Raw genomic sequence first — 22147 nt, forward strand, 5'->3', positions numbered from 1 at the left:
ATTCAATTGAATCAGTGATTTTAGGTATTTTAGGATTTTTCAGTTGCTTCAAGTAACCTAAAACGCGTTCGAGTAAATTCAAAAGACACTTTGCTAAGTGTGAGCCTGAATTCAAACACAAAACTACTTCGCAGATATTCAAGAAGTAAATATTCAAGAGCATAATTCACCGCGTCCAATATGCATTACATTGTATTGGACAAAAAATTGTTTTATTGAAATCCGCCTACATTTATGCAATTCAAAATACATTCAAGTCAAATTCGCCTGCATTTATGCAATTTAACGGACATTACATTGAAGTGCGCCTAGATTTATGCAACTCAAGGTATACCACAAGCGATTGTCATTTTTCTTGTTGTTGCCGATTGGTTAAACAGTCGAAGAATCTTTTAAGATAAGACAGTTGAAGAGTCGTTGGCCAATCACGAATCATGAGAAAAAATTCAATGAGTAAGAACTCATAGTTGCCAAAATGCAGTTACATAATTTCGATAGAAAATACTCCGAATTGCATAAATGCAGGCTGTCTTGTCCTTTAAATTTGCGATAAAATATTTCCACAAAATAATTTCCAGCATAGAATATACCTATGCATAGAGAAGATTTTTATGGTACGCGTTGAATGGATTTGATTTATTCTCCGTAGTGCAGTAGTGCCGTAAGTTTCTCAAGCCCCCGAGTAAAGTGAAGCTTTCCTTTCAGCCCTGTTCATCGGCTTGCGTTGCGTATTCGTTCGTTCATTCTGACTTCGATGCAACGCAGCAGGCAGCGCGTTTTTTCAAGTGCGCGTTTACGTACTAAAATATGTATAGCATAAGTATGTGTATGTATATTATGTAAACATACACGTATTATATTACATACACGAAGGGTATGAAATAAATTATTAAATCACCGCTGCAAGTCCCGTCTCGACACCTTCGCCGCTTTTCAACCAACGCCTCAGTCCAAAGAACCTTCAACAAAAATGTGTGCGTGTGTGTGGGTGTATGGGTGTTACACCTCGCAGGATTTTATTTGACGCGTTTCAAACCGTCCCTTCTTTCAATCCCCGCGACTTGTACAGAAGCGAGGAGGAAAAAAAAATTCAAATGAAATTTTTTCCGCCGTTGACAAATGTCGTACAATTTAGTAAGTGAAAAATATTCAGGCGCGATGAAAGATGCAAACGCCACCCGCGTTACGACATCTGAGACTGCATTTTACTGATTGTAAGTTGTCTCGTGGTTTGCGATTGATTATGGACCTCGAGGAGTTGGTCAATCGAATGTACGAAACAAATGTTGTTCAATCGATAGAATGTCCCTCAGTTGCCTGAATAGAAGTAGATTTCCATATGAATTTACTTCGAATTGCCTGAATCCAGGCGAGTTATGATATAAATGTACTTTGAATTGCCTAAACGCAGGCGGATGTTGATGTAAATGTACTTCGAATTGCCTGAATGCAGACGAGTTTCGATATAAATGTACATTCGAATTGCCTGAATCCGGGCGGCTTCCGATATAAATTGACTTCAAATTGCCTAAATGCAGGCGGATTTACTAGGTATTGAATTCTCCATGTAACATTTCCGCAAAATAACTTTTTTAAGTCCCCTATAGAGTTTCCTCTCATAATCTACTCGATCACATCTTCAACTGACCGAATTCGTTCGGGAAGACGAGAAGTTTTAACGGTAACAGAAACGAGGCGGCGAGATTCGAGTGGGCAAAACGAGAGGGAAAAAAGAGAAGTCTCTCTTAACCCAAAGCACTGGTTCTCCGATAAAACCATTTCTATCCTCTTATAAAATATTTTAACCCCCCCCTCCCTTCTCTTTCCACTTTTTGCCGGGGGCTGTGAGGGAGGCAGGATTCTCATCCTCCTCGCAGGATACTCCTGGCTATGATCAGCCTTCCCTTGGTTGGATCTCTGCAGCCTTTCCTGAGACATGCCCTAAGTGGGGGGTCGTCATATTGCCTTCGAAGATACATGCAACGTGTTCTTTTATACCCCCCGTTAGACTACACCGTTTCTCTCTCTTTTTCGTGGGGTTGTTTTCTTTTTTTTCATTTTACTTTACCATTTTCTTCTTCGTCTTCTGCTTCTCGTTTTTCCCTTTTTTCGACTCTCCTCTCAGTTTGCGGACTTTTTATTATATCCTCTGAAACGCAGGAGACTTTTCGTCGATCCTGCTGAAGGTCCGCTAATTTTTAGTTTCAGTTGATTCGTTTCGTATATTGTGTACAGGGTGTTTCCTAATTAACCCCGTAGTGTGTTGGATTGCCTACCACTGAGGGGAACAAATTTTGGTATGATGTTGAATGAAGAAAATTTTCATTTTGTTAAAAAGCAAATTTCTTCTTACAATAATATCCGAAACAACAATTTCGAGTTTCAACGAGTCGATAAAACAGTCCAGAGTTGATATCTAAACCTTGTACGTCCTAATGGGGAAAAGATTATGATTTTTCTTGGATAGGAACGCTTTCGTAATATAGGTATAATCCGTAATCGACAAAATGACAGAACCGATGGGGTATTTTGAGGAAACCTGAGGCCAGGAGGTAAAACTAAAACAAGGAAAAGGTTCAGACATGGGTTTCCCGGAACATGCTTCGACGGAAAACTCACTTCCCGAGGGCAAACGCTTCTCCAATATCCATCAGTATCTTCCGCGGAAGAGACTTACCGCAACTGAAAAATTATACACAAAACAATTCCCAGAAAAAGCAGCAGAGCAAGAAACCATAAAAAGATCGCTTCCAGGTACGTCGGAAGACGAAAATAAATCAGAAAAGAAAGACATGAATCGTACTGAAATCCGGTGAAAAATAATAATATATAATTAATGTTTAGACAGATGTGATTGGAAAAATATAATAAAAGATTATAACTATAATGAATTTTCGTGTGATAAGATTCAACAAAAAAATTGACTCGTGATATAAAATATTTTAATTTTCTTGCACCCAGCATATCTTTCCAAAAATAATAACCATTCTCATGTGTGTGTGTGTGTGTGTGTGTGTAGAGAAGTACAAAATCGTGATAATTTGACAAAGAATAATATTATATTTCCACTATAACAGAAATGACTCAAATTTATTACTGTCAAATACAACGAATTTACGCAACTTTTTTCAAAGCAGAAAAAGGACGTGAAAATTGTTATGAATTGTGAGGCTCGAGAAATGTTAAACGACAAGAACTGATTGCGTTTTAGAGTTCGCGTGGCGATAGAAAAATAGATAAATATCCGAGAAAGTTTGACTCTTGGATGGTTTCGGTTCACTGAAAGAATCATAAAAATAGTATCAAACCATACATGATGTGAAATAAAGACTGGATTAGGGGAACAGAAAACTGAAGTTGAGTTGAATTAAGTCAAAATAATGTTCCCTCGATACATATATATAACAAACTCATGCTTTATTTCGAAATATATTGATTTCATCAAGAACTTATATGAAGCGTTTTGAACAGAATTTATTAATGAAGGAAATCAACTGTTGTTCATCGAAATTCGACAACCTGTGTGAATCGAATAAACGATTCATCGAAATTCCTGGCTAATCGAATAATAATAAAAAGGATACATCAATTAATTGATTCACTGAAAAACCGTTGAATATACGATATAATTATTTCTTAGTTTTCTAATAAGTGTCTACCCCGAGAGGATATACGTATAGTTTTCAGATAAAACTCATTTCTATTATTAATTCCGAGGCCAAGTTTCTCAAATTTTTCATTTTCACGTTTTTTCAACTTCTTAGCCACGCGCCAGATTATACATCCTTAATGAAAAATATGGAATAATCGATGAAGCTACTTTTAAAACAAAAACCCAAACCCGAAAATGTAATTCTCTTCTTTTTATTCTGCTCCCTTGTCAATTATAATTTTTTCTTCTCTCCCCCTCCCCCTCCCATCTCCTCGAACCTCTTAGCTGGTATACCGTCGGGATGAGATTTAATAATATTTGCATCGACGACGAGCCGTCAAAATAACCGGGGGTTGACTGGGGGCGGATCGGGATGAAATAACGCGATGGAAGGGGGGGGGGGGGGGGGGTGAAAAAACGGCGTGGCTAACGTCTCGGTAATATCGGATCAATAAAGAGGAGCACCTGGCCCAACGTGCAGGTGAAATTGTAGGGGTGGCCGGGTTCCCGCAGGATACACAGGACGTATCGGTGCCCCACCAAAGCTTACGGATATATCGGGCCTCCAGTATCGTCAGGAAAGCTCGTTTAAATTTTTATCCCATCGAAATAGGTTCGCAGCGGGTTTTTATTACTGCCGCGCGGTTTATCGCGAACTACGTTTTAATATGGAAGATAAAGAGAAAAACAAAAACAAAAAAAAACTTTTACTGCTCCGCAGTCGTTTTAGCTCCCGTTATTTCTTCTCTGATCCGCACATCCGACTGTTTGAACTTCGTTCAAATATACAAGTCTTCGCGCTGTTTGAATCAATATGACACTTTCGTCTTACGGTAGCATTATATTGGAGAAAAGGAAAGAAAGAAGAAAAAAAAACAGAATTGCTACTCAAACTGATTTTATAGACTATCAAATATCGATGTACGCTTATATTCTTTATATTGCAACCTGATCCTGCTGATGTTTTGAACAAAATTTTTATGAAAATATACGCACGACTAGTGTATTTTGCGGAACTTTCAAGTTAGCAAAATTTGAGGCCAGTTTTTTCTCCTTCAGCTTTGCTGTTTATAAACAAAAAAAAAAGTTAACAAATAATGGGATATTATCAACTTCGAAGTAAGCAGAAATAATCATCCAACCATCGATGTTTCTCTTTTCTCGATTAAACAAAAATTTAAGCAAACATGGTAAATTGAAAATTTCGACAACATCATATATCGTATATCGCAAAATCAGTGAAATTTAATTTCCGGCAACATCCGCAATTATATTTTTCGACAAAGAAGAGAACTTTAGACTTTAGAAAAAAAATACTTTTGGATTTGCTTGGAACAGAAAATATTTCACTTACTATTAAATACCATTGCAAGTCTATTTGGTAATTTAGGTACCTGCGCTTGGCTTGAGTGAGAAATTTTTTATGAATTGTGAATTAAAATTCAATCCAATCCTGTCAATTTTTGTTTCCGACAGAAACAGGTTTTATACTTTAGATTCGCTGTTGAATGAATCTTTTTACTTTGTCGAGAATTATGTCATGTGTACGGAAAAGACTCGTTACACTTATAACCACTTGTTTGCTCCAAAGGACCTCGTGAAATCCTTATGGAAATTGGCTCCTGAATTGGCTGGATTTCCAGTATGCTATAGTAAATATCCTCACGATCAAAAATTCTTATAGACGCAAGTCCCAAAATCATAAAAAAAGTACCAAGTCACTACTTCCTGAAATACCGGTTTCGGAAGTGTCCAGATTTTTTTATATGTATGGCTCTAGTGATTTTCATGAATTATAAAGCTTCAAGGAGACTCGAAAGCAAACAAATTATTCAAAAAACTGCACGGTTAATTCTCGAATATAGGCAGGAAGCTGTGATCGATTCCATCAATGAATTGGTCCCATCCATGAACTTTCTGGGTTACTGTAAGGAGGTTAGTTTTCACCTGAAGAACGGGACCCTCCGACCATCGCAATAATCGTCTTGTCGTGCAGTTGTCGGTTGTGCAGTTTTTGAGCGATATATTTGATTTCAAGTTCACCTCGAATCTTCGTAATTCGAAAAAATCGCGTAATCCATAGATATCAAAGAGTCCATACACTTTTTTCCGAACCCTATATCTCAGAAACTAGTGATTTTTGTGATTTTGGCTATGATAACTGTTAATCGGGAGGATACGTACTGTAACATACTGAAAATCCAGCCAATTCAACCAGAAGCCAATTTCCATAAGGCTTCATAGAACTCCTAGGAAACGCCCCTTTCTCCGAGGTTAAAGCCTTTAAGTGCGATGTGTACCAACTGTCTAAAGAAATCCCTATATTGTTAGGGAATTATTTTTCTCGCGAACGCTACCCTGCTCGGTAATACCATCGTGTATAGTTATGGTGTAAGTTATTTAAAGTCCCGCTCATTTTTTCCCCCACGCAGATTCAACGTCACAATAATTAATCACCACCGATCTAGGGGATTTTCGCGCCGTTGGTACTCATCTTACTTACATCCAGTCCAGCGCTAGAGAGAAACTTTTTTTTGGAAAGAAGGTGCACCTCTAGGCACACGGTTCCGTCTTTAGTTCTCGGTCTGCCCGCCTCGCCGCGCTGTTTCGCCCACAGCCAGTGGCGGAATCGATCCTCGAAATCGAGGCACGTATAGCATCTAGCCAAAGAGGTTAGCCTGCAGCCCGTTTACCACCGCTGACCACTGACCACTGACCGCTGTCCGACACGTTACACTCCGCAGCCCATTGTCTCGAGTTGGCCGAACTTTTGATCTGTTATAGGGGTTCGAAGTTTTCATCCCCATAATACGTTTCAGCCGCGAAAGAAAGTGGCGCCCCTCTTCGGAGCTCTTTGGATTGATAAACAACTTTTTGCCAACTTCAACTTTTTCATTTAGCTCTTGGTGGTTATGTCTCTCACCTACACCTACACCTACATACATGCATCATACACATTTGCCACAAACGACCGGCCGATTAATGGATCCCATGTATTCAATTAGGGCGTCGATACTGCGTGTATTTTGTCTGAAATGGCAGATTACTTCCGGGCCATCGAACGCTTTTTTGTCTTTTTTCGTTCGTTTGTTTATTTTATTTATTTTTTTTTCTTTTCTTTCTTTTGCAAGAAAATTATTTTAATTATTGTTCTCGGGACTCCTGAGCTTTTTTATATAATATACATAGATGGGGTATGTATGTACCTGATGTACGTTATGTATAAAAGATTTTATATATGTATGTACCTAACACACCGTGATTATCCGTCTGTAAACACAAATTAAGGCTTGTTTGAACACCGACCATAAGAGACAAATATGGAATTATATGCCTTCGGTCAAGATACGAAAAAATTCTCGCTTCAATGGGGTAAAAATTTGCCACACAACGCCGCGTATTTACCCTTCTTTAAATTAATTATACAAAGTCACAAACGAATAATTTTACCGTGAGAAGTTAAATCTTTTATTTAAAAAGTAATTAAGCGTGTAATCATTTTTAATTTGAAGAGAACGAGGGTCTCAGATCAGTTTAAATCATTATGCACGTTATTTTTCACCTCGCCTCAAAGTGGTAACTCAAATTACTTTCGTATTCAAGCATGGGGCTATAAAATGATCGGAAAATTCAAAATAGAAAGGTCACAATATTGAATTTTTATGGATGCGAAAATGTATTTCGTAAGGTATTTAAAATGTAAAATATCAAAATGTAGAAATTTGAAAATTTAGGAAGATTGAAGTATAGAAATGCAATAGGGTAATATATTTAACCGTCGGAATTCTACTGTAATCTTATGCATTCTATATTTTACCTTTTTCTGCATTTTCACCTTTCCATACCTCGACGTTCAAGGTTCGAAAAATTCCATAAAATATGTTTTCACATTTATGAAAATTCCATTATTTTTTAATACTATGTCTTGATTTTTCGAAATTTTTGCCTGTTCTCAGTTTTTATTATTGTGAAAAAATAGAGTTCTGAAAATAAAATAAAAATAAATTTGGTGGCTATGAGCAGAAAATCTAGTATGCTTTACTACTTTTTTTGGCAATAGTAAATCTCACTACATTTTCTTGTAACTGTTGCGATAATTTGATGTTGGTACAAAAATAAATTGATCTATATAAAATAACTTTTAGTAACATCTCTTTTCAGTCATATTAATATTAAGGGAAATATTTAAACCATAGCTGTGACGTGATGAAGAAATATCAAAGAATGCCATCTGGTGGCAGGAAAATAATATTACACCAACCGGGTCGTACATACATAATTATAAGAGTTGTTTTCAGCGTATATTTAACTCGGTATTAACTCAACGTACCAAACCATAAACAAAAGTAGAATCACTTGCAAGAACTTTTCTGTATCTTTATGTTCGTATATGTTGAAACCTGAATGCAAAATACTTGGGCTAATCGTAAGCTCCGTTGAACAAGTTAGACACATTTGTTTGTGAGACATCCTCTCTAAATAACCAATCTTCTATGTCCGACACCAACCAGCATCAGTTCTGAGTGAGACGCGTAATGTGAAGAAACGTAAAAATCTATTATTTATATTATTTGTTGTGATATGAACTCATATGGGATTTTATTTGAGCCAGACGGGCAAGTAACTTCTTAAAGATACGAAATATATTTCAGCTAAACCGATCAGCTGTTAACCCAGTAGTGACGCCATATTACTCTAGTGACATCTTTACTTTTTTCCCGACAACACATGACGCAAAAATTTTTCTCTATTCATAAGAGTATATATATAACATGATACTGCATCTACAACGGTTTTCGGTATTCTGTTACAGAGGCCCGAGCGAGGATCGTCGGCCCGGGCGACCTTTATGTAAAGACCGGAAGTCTGCTGACACTGACGTGTCTGATGTCGCAAGGACCTCACGACCTTGGGACGGTTGCCTGGTACCACGGCAGCCATCCGGTTCTCACGTCGCCCCTGCAAGAAGGCAACGACGTCGCCTCGGTGCCACGGGTCGCCGTTGACACGGAATGGAGCGACGCTCTGACGTCAAGGTCGGTATCCGGCATACCGACGCATATTATGCGACGGCCTAACCCCGCCGAGCTGAACAATAATATCGTTCTCCGGTTCCCCCTGTTTTCGTATAATATTACCGTTAACTAAAACCCGCCACCGGCACCTCGTCTCATATCTTCCCTTTCATCTCTTCATTCCGACTCCATCATTCCCGTCGCTACACTCTGCGGCCTATCTGTAGTTACTCTCCGCGCCGCACCATCCACGCTCTAACGAGCCATAATGCTACCATTCATTTTTCGCTTTCCGAAATCGAGTTACTTGCCGTTCGTCGGTGAAGGGATACGGGTGAATAGTCTGACGTGAGGAGGCTCTTTTTAGAACGCTTTGGGAATACAGACTGCTGAATTTCGGCCGCCATTAAAGGGCCAATCGGCCGGACATGTCTCAATCGAAAGTTTGGAATATACAAAGAATCGGTCGGTAAATCCTCAGTATTGTTTTACGAGCCAGTGATCGTGAATTACAATGAAACAGCACTTTTTCTACATATGTAATAAATTGAGTTTGAGCAAATTCTGTGAAACAATATTATTGAAATTAGTGGCTAACTATTACGTCTAAGTATTTATGTACGTTCATTCTTTTGTCTCCCATCTAAGCTTTTTACCAATAAGCTTGTTCACCAGATGATCAAGGCATAGATGTTACATGAATCTGCTTAAAACAACAAATTCAAATAACACATGCTAAGAATCAATGATTTGAAAATCGGTTCTGTAATTAGCACGTCCAAATTTTTTTAACTCTGCTGCTTTTAATACAATTTTAATGTTTTTGGACTAGATTTGTTCAACAGCGATAGTCAAAAATCGGCTGGAAAAAAAATATACTTCTAGTTATCCCCAAATTGGATAAAAACAGACTTGATTTGATGTAATACAACGAACGTTCGTCAAAAATTGCGCTTGTGTCGTATAACTATATACTAGCACACAAGAGTTCTTGAACCTTTCTCATACAATTTCCGGAGATTAAGTCAGTGAGGAAGATGAGCACAAAAGCATTAGCATCGAATAACAGACACTAAAGTTTAGACATTTTGAGCGTTCTAATTATAAACCCTTATCTTAAGCCTTTGATCTCTCAGCTTGTGTTGTTCGAATTTACTCGAATTTATTTCTGTTACATAATAGGGATGGTGTTTGATTCATGTTCCTTATCATCGGCATAGATAAATTGAAAGGATTTTCTTTGAACGGTGCTTTGCTTTTTTTCTTACTCTCGATTCAGCCGGCAAATTCCTGTTTTACCGACAATTTAACAAATTGAGTATTTCACCTCTTATCTATCCTAAGTAATGAAACCTCTACAAACTTTGGGAAATTAAAATAGCCTTCATTGTTACACCGGCAGCTGGTTCGTCCAGAAAAAATTCAGTCATTGATGGTAACACCATAAATACGCTAATTACTACTGGTTTGCATTACACACGGATGTATAACCGAACCTGAAATTTTTGTATTTTGTTATCAATATGCCGAACACACCTCAGTTAGTTTGACCACTCAAGCTTCATAATCATAAACATATTATCATTTATCGACGTTTTAACACATTTCACGTATAACTACTTTGCAGAAAAATGAAAAAGTATAAACTACGATTTCCTAAAGTTGTCGGTGATACTTTAAGGACCGACTTCCCCTTAAAGTAGAAAATACCCGGGGGTAGAGTAGCTTAGTATTCTAGCCAGTGAAGCCAATCTTCTCATCCCTGATCCTCTCGAATTTTGGAATCCTGAAACGTTGTGACAAGTTTAAGCGATGGAAAAATTTAAGAAGATATCTGCGAATTTATTGTGCAGGTCTATTCAACTTCGCAATTAATTATACGAGCATTGAATGAGGTCTTGTCATTTGGAAAAAAAAACCTTTGTTTCGTGCCTGAATACAAATTACTTGAAGTGGCAATTCGACTGATATTTTTTAGTCACTTCAGGTGATTTCGAGTCACTTCAAACAACCTACTCATAATTTTGATTTGAAGGAACAGTTTCCTTACAAATACCCAAAAGTATATTTTTTTCCAACATTCAATTCGATATTCCCATTTATTAATCGAAATTATTTTCATAGCAATATTGAAAAATTAAATATTTATTCTGTAAATTTCATTAATCCTTAATCATGTGCGAATATCTCGTTGCATAATTAACGAAAGTTTACTGATTCTAAACTCGCCAGCCGTCAATGTAAATTGAAATAATGCTGACTGGAAATGGTTTTCGATTAAATACAGATCAAGCATTGACTCGAACCGCCAATTGATGATCGTTAATTAAACCCTCTCTGTTTACGATCCTGTATTTTCTTTTCGATTGTGCAGATTGAAAATCACCCATGCCAGACCAAGCGATTCGGGGAATTACAGCTGCGTACCGACTGTGGCGGAAAGCGCGAGCGTCAACGTTCACGTAATTAACGGTAAGATTTATACATGCTTGTATATGTATATAGTATATTAATTATATGTATGTACGTACATCGAGTATCATCGTGAATATTCAAACATAATTTTAAATCTCTCTACAGCCATGAATAGAGCTGCGTATTGCGCACATTTCATTCAATTCAATAAAAGAATTGAATAATCACTGAAGAATTAACCCTACTGGTACCTTTTTTTTTTTTTTTTTTATGCAAACTGAATTAATTCTCGAATTGTTTATTACGTTGAGTGTAAAGAAATGATGATTTGCAGAGAAAATTCAACCAACTTATCTCGCAAAACTCCCATTTGTAACTGTATTACTTTTTCGAAAAGTTGAAGGTTTTTGCAGGTAAGTTTTTAGGGGGTTTTTCATCGATTTTTTCCCATCGGGGAATGGTTATGAAAAATATTTTATTTCAAGTGAATGAGGCTCTTCAAAATCGAAGCAACATGGCCGACTTGATTAAAGTGAGAACTGTAATTTTTTGTGAGAACAAGTGAAAAGCACTTTTTACAATTTTCCTATATTTTTCAATGAAAAGAAGGATTAGACGAAAATTGTATGATGCCAAATTTTTCATGCGAAAATCGGATTGTTATCGGAAAAAAGAATATTTATGAATTTCGTTTATGTTGTTCACATTTTCCGTGTTGTTTTGCTTCAAAAAACGTTAGATTATTGATAAATGTTCATTCAGCCTTGAAATAAAATTAATTTTCAGTCTTACGTTATCCGTATTTCATTCTCATATTCCATTTTTGCCAAGGAACCAATTAATTTTTATCCTATTCCTATTGCAGGAAAGCTCGAAGTATCATGAACTTCGAAGTATTTGAGTCCCGTAAAATCTTTCGACATTCTACAAAATCATTTGTAGTTTTGAAATGATGGAAAACTTGAGAGAGAAGAAATTTTTCAAATTTCGAGCAGGAAATATTGAAAATCGTGTATTCATGAAAACTCCCCAAAAAGTCTCCAAATCATGTAATGTCGAAAATAAAAGAAGGTGCCGAAAATCTATTACCTTGGGAAAATTGAGTGGTTGGAGAAAATAGGACAAAATCGTTTCGACTTGAAATTCGTGAAACTCCCGCTCTCATTGATCTTTATCGGAATTTTCGTCCCTGTGGGAGTTAAAAGGTCTGCAGATGAGATCGAACCTGCGGAATAGCCGCGGCCGTCCCCTCTAATGACCGGAAGTAACAGGAGCCTCGAGGTCTCCTTTACTTCTGTATGCGGCTCCGGTTTCGAGCGGGTTTCGCGGTGTCCGCAATTTAGTTCCTGCGTGCCTATCCTTTGACGCTCGCCAATTTACCATACACGGCTATCGATGTCGACACACAATTGGGCCGATGCATGTGCAAACTATAAGCCCAGTTTCACCCACCGTTTGCGCAACACACGATTGACAGCAAACAAACGACCGAACTGCAAATTGGGCAACTGCGGACCCTCGATTCGTCGCTTTGCTGTGTTTATGCATTGAATTATAATTATTTGCTTGTTTCTTTCTTTTCCTATGTAATAATATTTTTCAATTTCGACCGGCTCAATTCTAAATCGGTTAGAAATAACTCAAAAATAATTCTTCAGATTTTTCATATTTTATCTCAACTCTAACCCGTGCCCGCAAGATGATGGATTTCGCCATTTAACCTCTTCAGAAGCACATTCAATCTGCCGAACTGATTTCGATAAAATTTTGTTTACGGGAGGTTTCTTGGGTCGCTGACTACGCATCTGAACTCAACATTTGAAAATTCAAAATGGCGGATCCAATATGGTGGACCAAAATCCCAAAAGTCACTTGATGTTGCCATATTGGATTCACCATTTTAAATTTTGTCATTTCAAGTTCAGATAGTAATCAGTGACTTCAAAAACCCCCGTATCGCCGACCGAGAAGATTCCCTAACCAGCTCTGGTTTTGTCTGAGTTTCCGTTTAATATAGCTCAAGATTTAAGTTACGTTTTTTGGTGCTTCTTTGTCAATATTAGTACGTCGTAAGTCTTGTTTTCTTATCGTGGGTTGAATAAAGACGCTTCTGCTACCTATATGTGATATCATACCAAAGATGAGCAGCCTCTCCATCCATAGCCATGAGACATGGTAAGCGCGCAAAGTCTGTGCGCTACGCATGTCAGAAAGGGAGGGGGGGACGGGTGAGCAACGCGCATGCGCAGAGAAAGAAGCGCAAGAGCGAGCGAGTATCGTGCGCGAGAGAGAACGAGTTGAGTTCAGTTCGACGTAGACACTCGAAGAGCACGTTGATCCAAACGAATTTAGAGTTCAGATTCGTGATGAGCGATCCTAGAAACTTCTTTATACCAAATTTTATCGAAATCCGTCGAGTGGATTTAATTTAATCTCTGAAAGGTTTAAATGGAAGAAATTAGAGAATTATTTTTGTGTTACTCGGAATTGATATGGGGGTGAGACGATCAAAATACAAAAATGACCTTTTTAAGGACCAACCTAATTTACAGATATACATATGCAAAATTCAAACAGAAAATCTGGCAGCCACGTAAATAATAATTCAATGAATTAAAGTATACAGGATGAACTTCTAACGTCTGAATGATATATTGTCTGCTAAAATTTATTATGCATGCGTTACAAATCGAGAATGGTTTTTGCCAGGATGACCAACCTCAAAAATTTCAACCGCTGTCTGTATCGAATACAACTGCCAGCGACAACAGTAAAAATTTTTGAGGTTACGTTCAAGACGGTTGGTCTTCGGGAATACATTCTATAAAATACATACAAGTTGAAGGTGCAAATAATTTCCTACAGCAAAATGTAAGTTATAAAGGTCTACATAATTGATCAACAAATTGAGAAGAAACGGAAAATTGTAAATTTATAACTAAAAATATTTTGCGATTTTTGTTATGCTGCTGAAGGAATGTTCGGTTAAACAATTCATAGAATAAAAACAACTAAATCAGAACACATGTTACTATTTTTTTTTAATCTAATTTTCGTCACATTCCTTGATTTTCATGAAAAATGGTTTAAAATGTCGAAATGAATGTATTTGAGAAATCATTGTCGAATACTCGTTAAAAACAGAAGAAGACCGAAATTAACGGAGAATAGTGAATTACTTGAAACACAAGCTCTCGTCTTTTTACCTGGTTTAAAATTCTTGGAGACTGAACGGTTAGAAAAGAAAAACTTGAAAAATATTTATTATCAGTACATATTTGAAAATTCCTCTTGAATTCCAGTTAAACGAAAAATTTTCGAACACAGAACAGAGCTTGCAAGAAGTTTTTTTTATTTTTCCTCTCTACATTGCCATGCGATTCATTCCCACAGATCAGTCTTCAGAAGGAATTTTCAACGCATATGTGTATGAGCCCGATGATTCATCGGCCATTTTGGCAGAATGCATTTTGCATCGCATTGCACATACTTAAGAGTTTGCCGATTTTGAGCTCAATAACTGTTAAAGTCTCGTTGGAATTTGGAATTCACAGCTGCAGCAGTGAACAAATGACGTCGTGTACTCGTGGCATAATATTTATAACCTCTAAGCTCTTCAGCCAAGAAACAAGCACGCCGTAATACTCAAGTGAATTACTTCACTTCGACTGTTGAATGTTGACTTTTTACCAGGAGAAAAATTGTTACGTGCAGTTTACCGGAAATTCAAAAGCAAACGCTTCCTATATGGGTTCAATAACAACTTTGGGACAAATTTTATATTTTATGGTCACTAGAAAATTCGGATAAAATGTTTGTTTTAATTGACCCCCATTTTTTCAGCTAAATAATATTTAACATCAGTTGAATTTTATACCAACGTCAAATTATCGCAATAATTAAAATAAAATTAGCAAGAGTGATCATTATCGAGAAGAATAATAACACATACTAGATTCTCTGATCACAGATACAAAACCCCTTTCACTTTGTATCCAGAACCATATTTTCAGTTTGCTTATTTCTCAGTAATTTCTCTCGGTGCAGTTACGACTAACTAGTCGTCCGGACAAAGCTTGCTGAGTTTAAGAACACTCAAGTCAAAGAGTATGAAAATTGTGTGTATGGCGCACTCCATTCCAAATCATTTAGTCTATGGCCATTTTAAATTCTTCTCATTTTTTCCACTTTACAAACCTCATCGTGAAAGCCAAACAGATTGTGAAAAACTTGTTTGGCAGCTTTTTAAACAAATTACATTGTTCCAACTCTCGAAAAAATCCATACGAATTCTACAATGAAAACAATGAACTTGAAATTAAAACGGAAATAGGTTTCGGAACGCTCTAATTTTTTCCAAAGGGATTTGTAGATTTTATTTCAATAGTTTCACCAAAGATCCGACGTTTTTTTTCAGTGGCCATTTTTCTCGGGATTTTTTGTGAACAATAGTAATGGTACAGATTGCAGAAATGGTAAAAACAAAATCAGCACTCGTTAAAATTATTGAAATGAAATATCTAAATCCCGTGAACGAAATCAAGAAAACCATAATATCTCCCCTTTTTTGTGTTGAAACAATCGTGATTTTGTCGTCAAAAAATATATATAATATCAGTTACTCCTAAATTGAAAAAGCCTGATTCAAGATTTTGAGTTTTAAAAAAATTTTCTCAAGGTTTTGTGTTCTAATCCAATCTAAACGATTTCAATTTTGATTATTAAAAAAGAAAATAAAGGGCAATATATAATCCGTTAGATTCTTATATCAGTTAAACTTTTCTCACAAAGCGATTCTTTTTTCCTCAACAAAAACAGTCCTCGCAAAAATTATTTATTTCACTAGATCACTTCACAATTGCTTATGTAAAAAACGCAGAACGTCTTTACCAGATTTTCGAACGTGTCGACGATATAATTGGAATACTTTTTTCTTGACGGTGCAGCAGAATCCGCGTCGGCCATGCCGCCTAGCTTTCGATCATAAATTGGTCGGGAATGTTTTCATTTCGTCGCGAGTCAATACATAAATCATTCGGACGTTGCGGGAAATAGATCTGCGCTTGTGTACACATATGTCATAATATACGTGTGTGTGCGTACATATAAATACAGATACGTGGTAAATCAGCTCCACTACCCTGCTAGCTATGGGGTGTGCATACTTCATAGGCCGTACGTCATGCGTCATATACGTCATACATCAACCGTCGGCGTTTCTGTCAATATCGGCTGGATATTTATTTTCAGTATTTTTATCTCCGTTTCGCCTCACCTCACCTCGTCTTGCAATGTATGTATATATATATATATATATATATATATATATTTGTATACCATGTGTCCGTGAAGAAACTGCGCACCTTATGCGCGTGCGTCAAGTCGGTCGAATTTTATTGGCCAACAGTTTATTGGCATTTTACCAATCGTGACTGTCAAAAAATGTCCCTAGGAGCCCGCAGCTAACGATAGATTCCTAGGGACATTTTCTGACAGTCGCGATCGGTATTGCATCGACTGATGAGTCAGGCGGTAACTGTCGGCCAATAAGATTTGAACAACTTAACGCACGCGCATAAGATGCGCATTTTCCTCACGGAAACACGGTATAATTCTCTCATATAAATATATTCTGCATGGATCACGTCATAAGGGAAACGCGTTATGTATAATTTATAAAAGGAGCACGAAGTATGGATTTTTTCTTCCTCCTTTTATTTTATATCATGATTCAGCCCAAAATATAAATTACATACATTATCCGGAATTTAAATAACCTCATACTCTTCACTAAAATCGTATTTTTCGTCATTTACAAAAATCGTCATTTTTTCTTCATATTGAAAAGATATATACTCTTCATAAGTATTGTAGAAAGTTTATTTCAGACCAGATATGTCGAGATTTGTTTTTTTTTTTCGCAAATTACATGACATTATGTAATTAACACGCGAGAAATATCACGAATAAATAATTTGTAGAATAACAATTATACAACGCTTCTAATAAGCTATTGACAACTTATACGTGAACCGTTGAAGAATTATAAAGGTGGTCGGTTCTAAACCCCCCCCCCCCCCCCCCTCCCTGAGGCAAATGTTTTATCAGCAAAAAACTATATAAGACAAAATTTCATACAACACATGAACGGTGTAGGTAATGGGAAAAACTTGATGCTAATATGGGTCAACGATTTTACTTATAGAGATCGTATTTTTTGCAGTACTCAACGGAATTATATACATCAAAAATGCAGCAGATAAAAAAAATCCAACTCTGTATCGTGGGTGTATCACGCTGCATTTGTCGAGCAGAGCGTTTAATTAAATTAGGTGGAAGGTTCATTGATCCGCCAACGAAAGGTTGTTTAAGTTCAGTCGAGCATTCGCATTCCTCGCTCGATTGAAATGAAATGAATTGAATTCGGATCGAGTAAACAGCCGGGTATTAATACCGCCGAAAATTGGAATCGAAATTGAATTTGAAAATTCCCGGGTGACCCAAATGTTTCCATTTCGCACAGGGAGTTTGAAATTATCAATCGCGCTGCTAGTTCTCGTCGATGTGTTTTCTCCTTCATCTAATATAAAATATCCAAATACTATCAATTTTTCTCAAAATTCTATAGTAACTTCAGGCTGCGTATTTGAAAAATTTTCCGCTGCTCTAGGAGACGAGGAGAGATCGATTGGCTCTGTACGATTTAACGGATGGTCACGACGTGTTGTCCTGCGGGCCGAGAAAATATCTCAGACCAATTCCAATTCCCATAGGCTCAGGGTACCCGTATATAAACGACGTCCGATTTCAATCGGGAGGCACGAGTGATACAGACAAATGTTTGCCAGGGTGCAAAAGATATCCAAGCATATAGATGCATCGAAGATTTCGTGGAAGTTTTTTTTTTTTTTTTTTTTTTTTGCTCGTCTTTTAATGTATCGTGTACTTTTTACGTCGGTCTTGTAGCTGAGATAATTATAGAGCTGTATGAAATATGAATTGCGGTGAAATTTTATTATTAGTAAAGGATAACATAAAAAATTTAACTAGATATTGTATATGTCAAGAGGTATTTGTAAAATTTTTTTTGTAAAAAACATTTTGTAAAAGTGCCGTACACCGAGTACCTACGGGTGAATGAGTTGCACGTGGTCACAAGTATTACAAGGATTTACAAAAGACTGCAAAGATTACAAGGATTGGAAAGAAATTACAACGTTTGAAAAGAGATTACAACGTTTGAAAAAAATTACAAGAATTGGATAGAGATTACAGAGATTAAAAGAGATTGTAAGAATTACAAAGATTTTAGAGACAGCAAAGATTACAAACATTACCAAAAGACTGCAAAGAGATTACAAGGATAACAAATAAATTACAAGAATTACAAAGACTCCGGAGACAGAAAAGATTGCAAAGATTACCAAAAGACTGTAAAGAGATTACAAGGATTACAAATAAATTACAAGAATTACAAAGACTTCAGAGACAGAAAAGATTGCAAAGATTACCAAATGACTACAAATATTACACGAAGATTGGATTACAAAGAGATTACAAGAATTATAAAGATTCCAGATATAAGATTCAAGATTATTAATTCAGAGTGTAGATTACCAAAATTATCAAAAGACTACAAATATTACAGCAAGATTGGATTACAAAAAGATTACAAGAATTACAAAAATTCCACTGATATTATCAAGGATTATTAATATAGAGTCAAGGTTACTAAAAGAATTCAAAGATTACACGAAGATTACGAGTATCACAAAGAGATTTCAACGGTTACAAAGGATTACGAAAGATGACAAAAATCACAAGAGATTGCAGAGATTAGATGAAATTACATGACGTACGTGACGTATATCACTTCATCCGACAATAAAAAATACATGCAATGCCATTGCATAATATTCAATGTAATAGTACAAAAATAATTTGATACCATCTATTACACTTCATATAGTAAAATGAAAGATAATTTTTCGATATTTCGATTTTTTTTTTTTTTTTCACACATCATTTTGTAATATTTCATCGCACCTTACAATTATCTCTTATTGTTAGCTGTAAACGCAATTCGAATATTGGTTTTCACAACTCTATCAGAAATTTTGCGATTGTAATTGTGTGGTAAAAAAAAAAATTTGAAAAAAGGGAATAACTGACGGAGGAATGCAACGGTATCTTGGCCTCGGTTCTAGAAGGGCGTAAGCGTATTTCAGAAGCCGGATAGACCGTGCGAGTGGCGTGGATAAAAATCGTGATTTATAGTTTCACGTGCTTTTCGCCTCAGAATGGTCATTTCGACGAGGGTCCGGGGCTTCGCGGTCGGCGGGCCGCGTTATACGACCACTTTGGTGCTCGCCACCAGTGTATCCACGTGTGTGGATACTCTGGATACACATGACGCCCAGATCCTACAGGCAGGCAACACGTATCGTGGCCCATCGAATAGCCGCGCGACAGATGGTCGGGACCTCCGTGATTGAACCGCCTGACTGCAAGAACCTGAATCCATCCTAAAATTATACACCCCGGAATCGGTACTAGTACTAAATCCGGAATAAAATAATGACCACCCAAAAATAACCCATGAAAAAAATAACTAACGACAAAAAAGTATACCCATGGCAGAAGTAATCGACATAAAAATAATCCAGATGAAAATAACTCGTAGAAAAACGAAAGTGTAAAAAATAACTTCTTACAAAAATAACCCACGAAAAAAATAACTGACGACAAAAAAGTAACCCATGGCAGCAATAATTCACACGAAAATAACCCAGATAAGAATAACTTATACAAAGACAAAGGTGTAAAAAATAACCCACAACAAAATAACTCGTGAAAAAAGTGACCCACGAAAAAAATAACTGACGACAAAAAAGTAACCCATGACAGAAATAATTCACAAAAATAACCCAGATGAAAATAACTCGTAGAAAAACGAAAGTATAAAAAATAACTTCTTACAAAAATAACCCACGAAAAAAATAACTGACGACAAAAAAGTAACCCATGGCAGCAATAATTCACACGAAAATAACCCAGATAAGAATAACTTATACAAAGACAAAGGTGTAAAAAATAACCCACAACAAAATAACTCGTGAAAAAAGTGACCCACGAAAAAAATAACTGACGACAAAAAAGTAACCCATGACAGAAATAATTCACAAAAATAACCCAGATGAGAATAACTCGTAGAAAAACGAAAGTGTAAAAAATAACTTCTTACAAAAATAACCCACGAAAAAAATAACTGACGACAAAAAAGTAACCCATGGCAGCAATAATTCACACGAAAATAACCCAGATAAGAATAACTTATACAAAGACAAAGGTGTAAAAAATAACCCACAACAAAATAACTCGTGAAAAAAGTGACCCACGAAAAAAATAACTGACGACAAAAAAGTAACCCATGACAGAAATAATTCACAAAAATAACCCAGATGAGAATAACTCGTAGAAAAACGAAAGTGTAAAAGATAACTTCTTACAAAAATAACCCACGAAAAAAATAACTGACGACAAAAAAGTAACCCATGGCAGCAATAATTCACACGAAAATAACCCAGATAAAAATAACTTATACAAAGACAAAGGTGTAAAAAATAACCCACAACAAAATAACTCGTGAAAAAAGTGACCCACGAAAAAAATAACTGACGACAAAAAAGTAACCCATGACAGAAATAATTCACAAAAATAACCCAGATGAAAATAACTCGTAGAAAAACGAAAGTGTAAAAAATAACTTCTTACAAAAATAACCCACGAAAAAAATAACTGACGACAAAAAAGTAATCCATGGCAGCAATAATTCACACGAAAATAACCCAGATAAGAATAACTTATACAAAGACAAAGGTGTAAAAAATAACCCACAACAAAATAACTCGTGAAAAAAGTGACCCACGAAAAAAATAACTGACGACAAAAAAGTAACCCATGACAGAAATAATTCACAAAAATAACCCAGATGAGAATAACTCGTAGAAAAACGAAAGTGTAAAAAATAACTTCTTACAAAAATAACCCACGAAAAAAATAACTGACGACAAAAAAGTAACCCATGGCAGCAATAATTCACACGAAAATAACCCAGATAAGAATAACTTATACAAAGACAAAGGTGTAAAAAAAAAACCCACAACAAAATAACTCGTGAAAAAAGTGACCCACGAAAAAAATAACTGACGACAAAAAAGTAACCCATGACAGAAATAATTCACAAAAATAACCCAGATGAAAATAACTTATACAAAAACAAAACTGTAAAAAAATGATCCACGAAATAATAGCGCACGATAAAAAAAATGGCATGAAAAAATATTACCCATACAAAAATAAGCCATACAAACAGGTTCCAAACAAAAGCAAACCATAAAAAAAATCATTCACACAAGCACAACCCATAAGAAAAATAAATCACATAAAAATAAGCCATCACATAAATATCACACTTGAAATTTAATTTAATTGAATGATTTTGGTATCAATCGACGCAGCACTTCTTAGCTTAGTATTGGCAAAATTTTAGATTAGAATTGGGAATGCGAATAAATTATACGGTGATAAAATTTTTTTTTAAATCACAACCTCCTCATCTTATTCAAATGAAAAAATTTCGAATTCTGAAATTGACCTTTGAAAATTGGCTTTACGTGGTATCCTTCAGCAAGGATTTTTTTCTCTCCCGCTGTTTACATCAACTTTTTGTAAAAGTGGGTGTAAACAAAAAAATCAATCTTTGTATAGCTCATCAGTAAATATTAAGCATAAATGAAAGAAAAACCGTTACTATTCAATGAAACAACCAAATATAAAAAGAAGAATACCAATTTCAACCCATTTTCATTAGCGAAATATCTACCTACGATAACAGAAGGCAGAATACTTTTGATCGTAAATTATAACTGCACAAATCCATTTTACGACTTCGGATAGCAAATGAGTTACAAGTTTGTCGTCGCCACTTTTACAACCTAGTGAATAAACTTTATCGATAAATTTGCAGAAATATTCTCGGAGTTAGTTCACTTCAAAGAGAACA

The 22147-nt window shown here is 36.1% G+C and overlaps 1 protein-coding gene and 1 long non-coding RNA gene across 3 annotated transcripts in view; one reads left to right on the top strand and one right to left on the bottom strand.

Annotated features, from left to right (window-relative positions):
- The window catches only part of LOC124414808 (zwei Ig domain protein zig-8), a 378841-nt gene that overhangs the window by 337316 nt on the left and 19378 nt on the right, over window positions 1–22147 (top strand). For both annotated transcript variants that reach the window (XM_046895889.1, XM_046895890.1), the window contains exons 4-5: window positions 8466–8688; window positions 11042–11139. In XM_046895889.1, coding sequence (XP_046751845.1) covers window positions 8466–8688; window positions 11042–11139 — 321 coding nt within the window. The remainder of the gene's footprint in view (window positions 1–8465; window positions 8689–11041; window positions 11140–22147) is intronic.
- Window positions 12821–15405, bottom strand: LOC124414809. Its single transcript, XR_006930073.1, has 3 exons — window positions 15395–15405; window positions 14746–14750; window positions 12821–12953 (listed from the first exon to the last, which is right to left on the bottom strand). It is a non-coding gene; the product is annotated as an uncharacterized LOC124414809 (long non-coding RNA).

This window comes from Diprion similis, chromosome 14 (genome assembly GCF_021155765.1).
Source record: "Diprion similis isolate iyDipSimi1 chromosome 14, iyDipSimi1.1, whole genome shotgun sequence".
Taxonomy (NCBI): domain Eukaryota; kingdom Metazoa; phylum Arthropoda; class Insecta; order Hymenoptera; family Diprionidae; genus Diprion; species Diprion similis.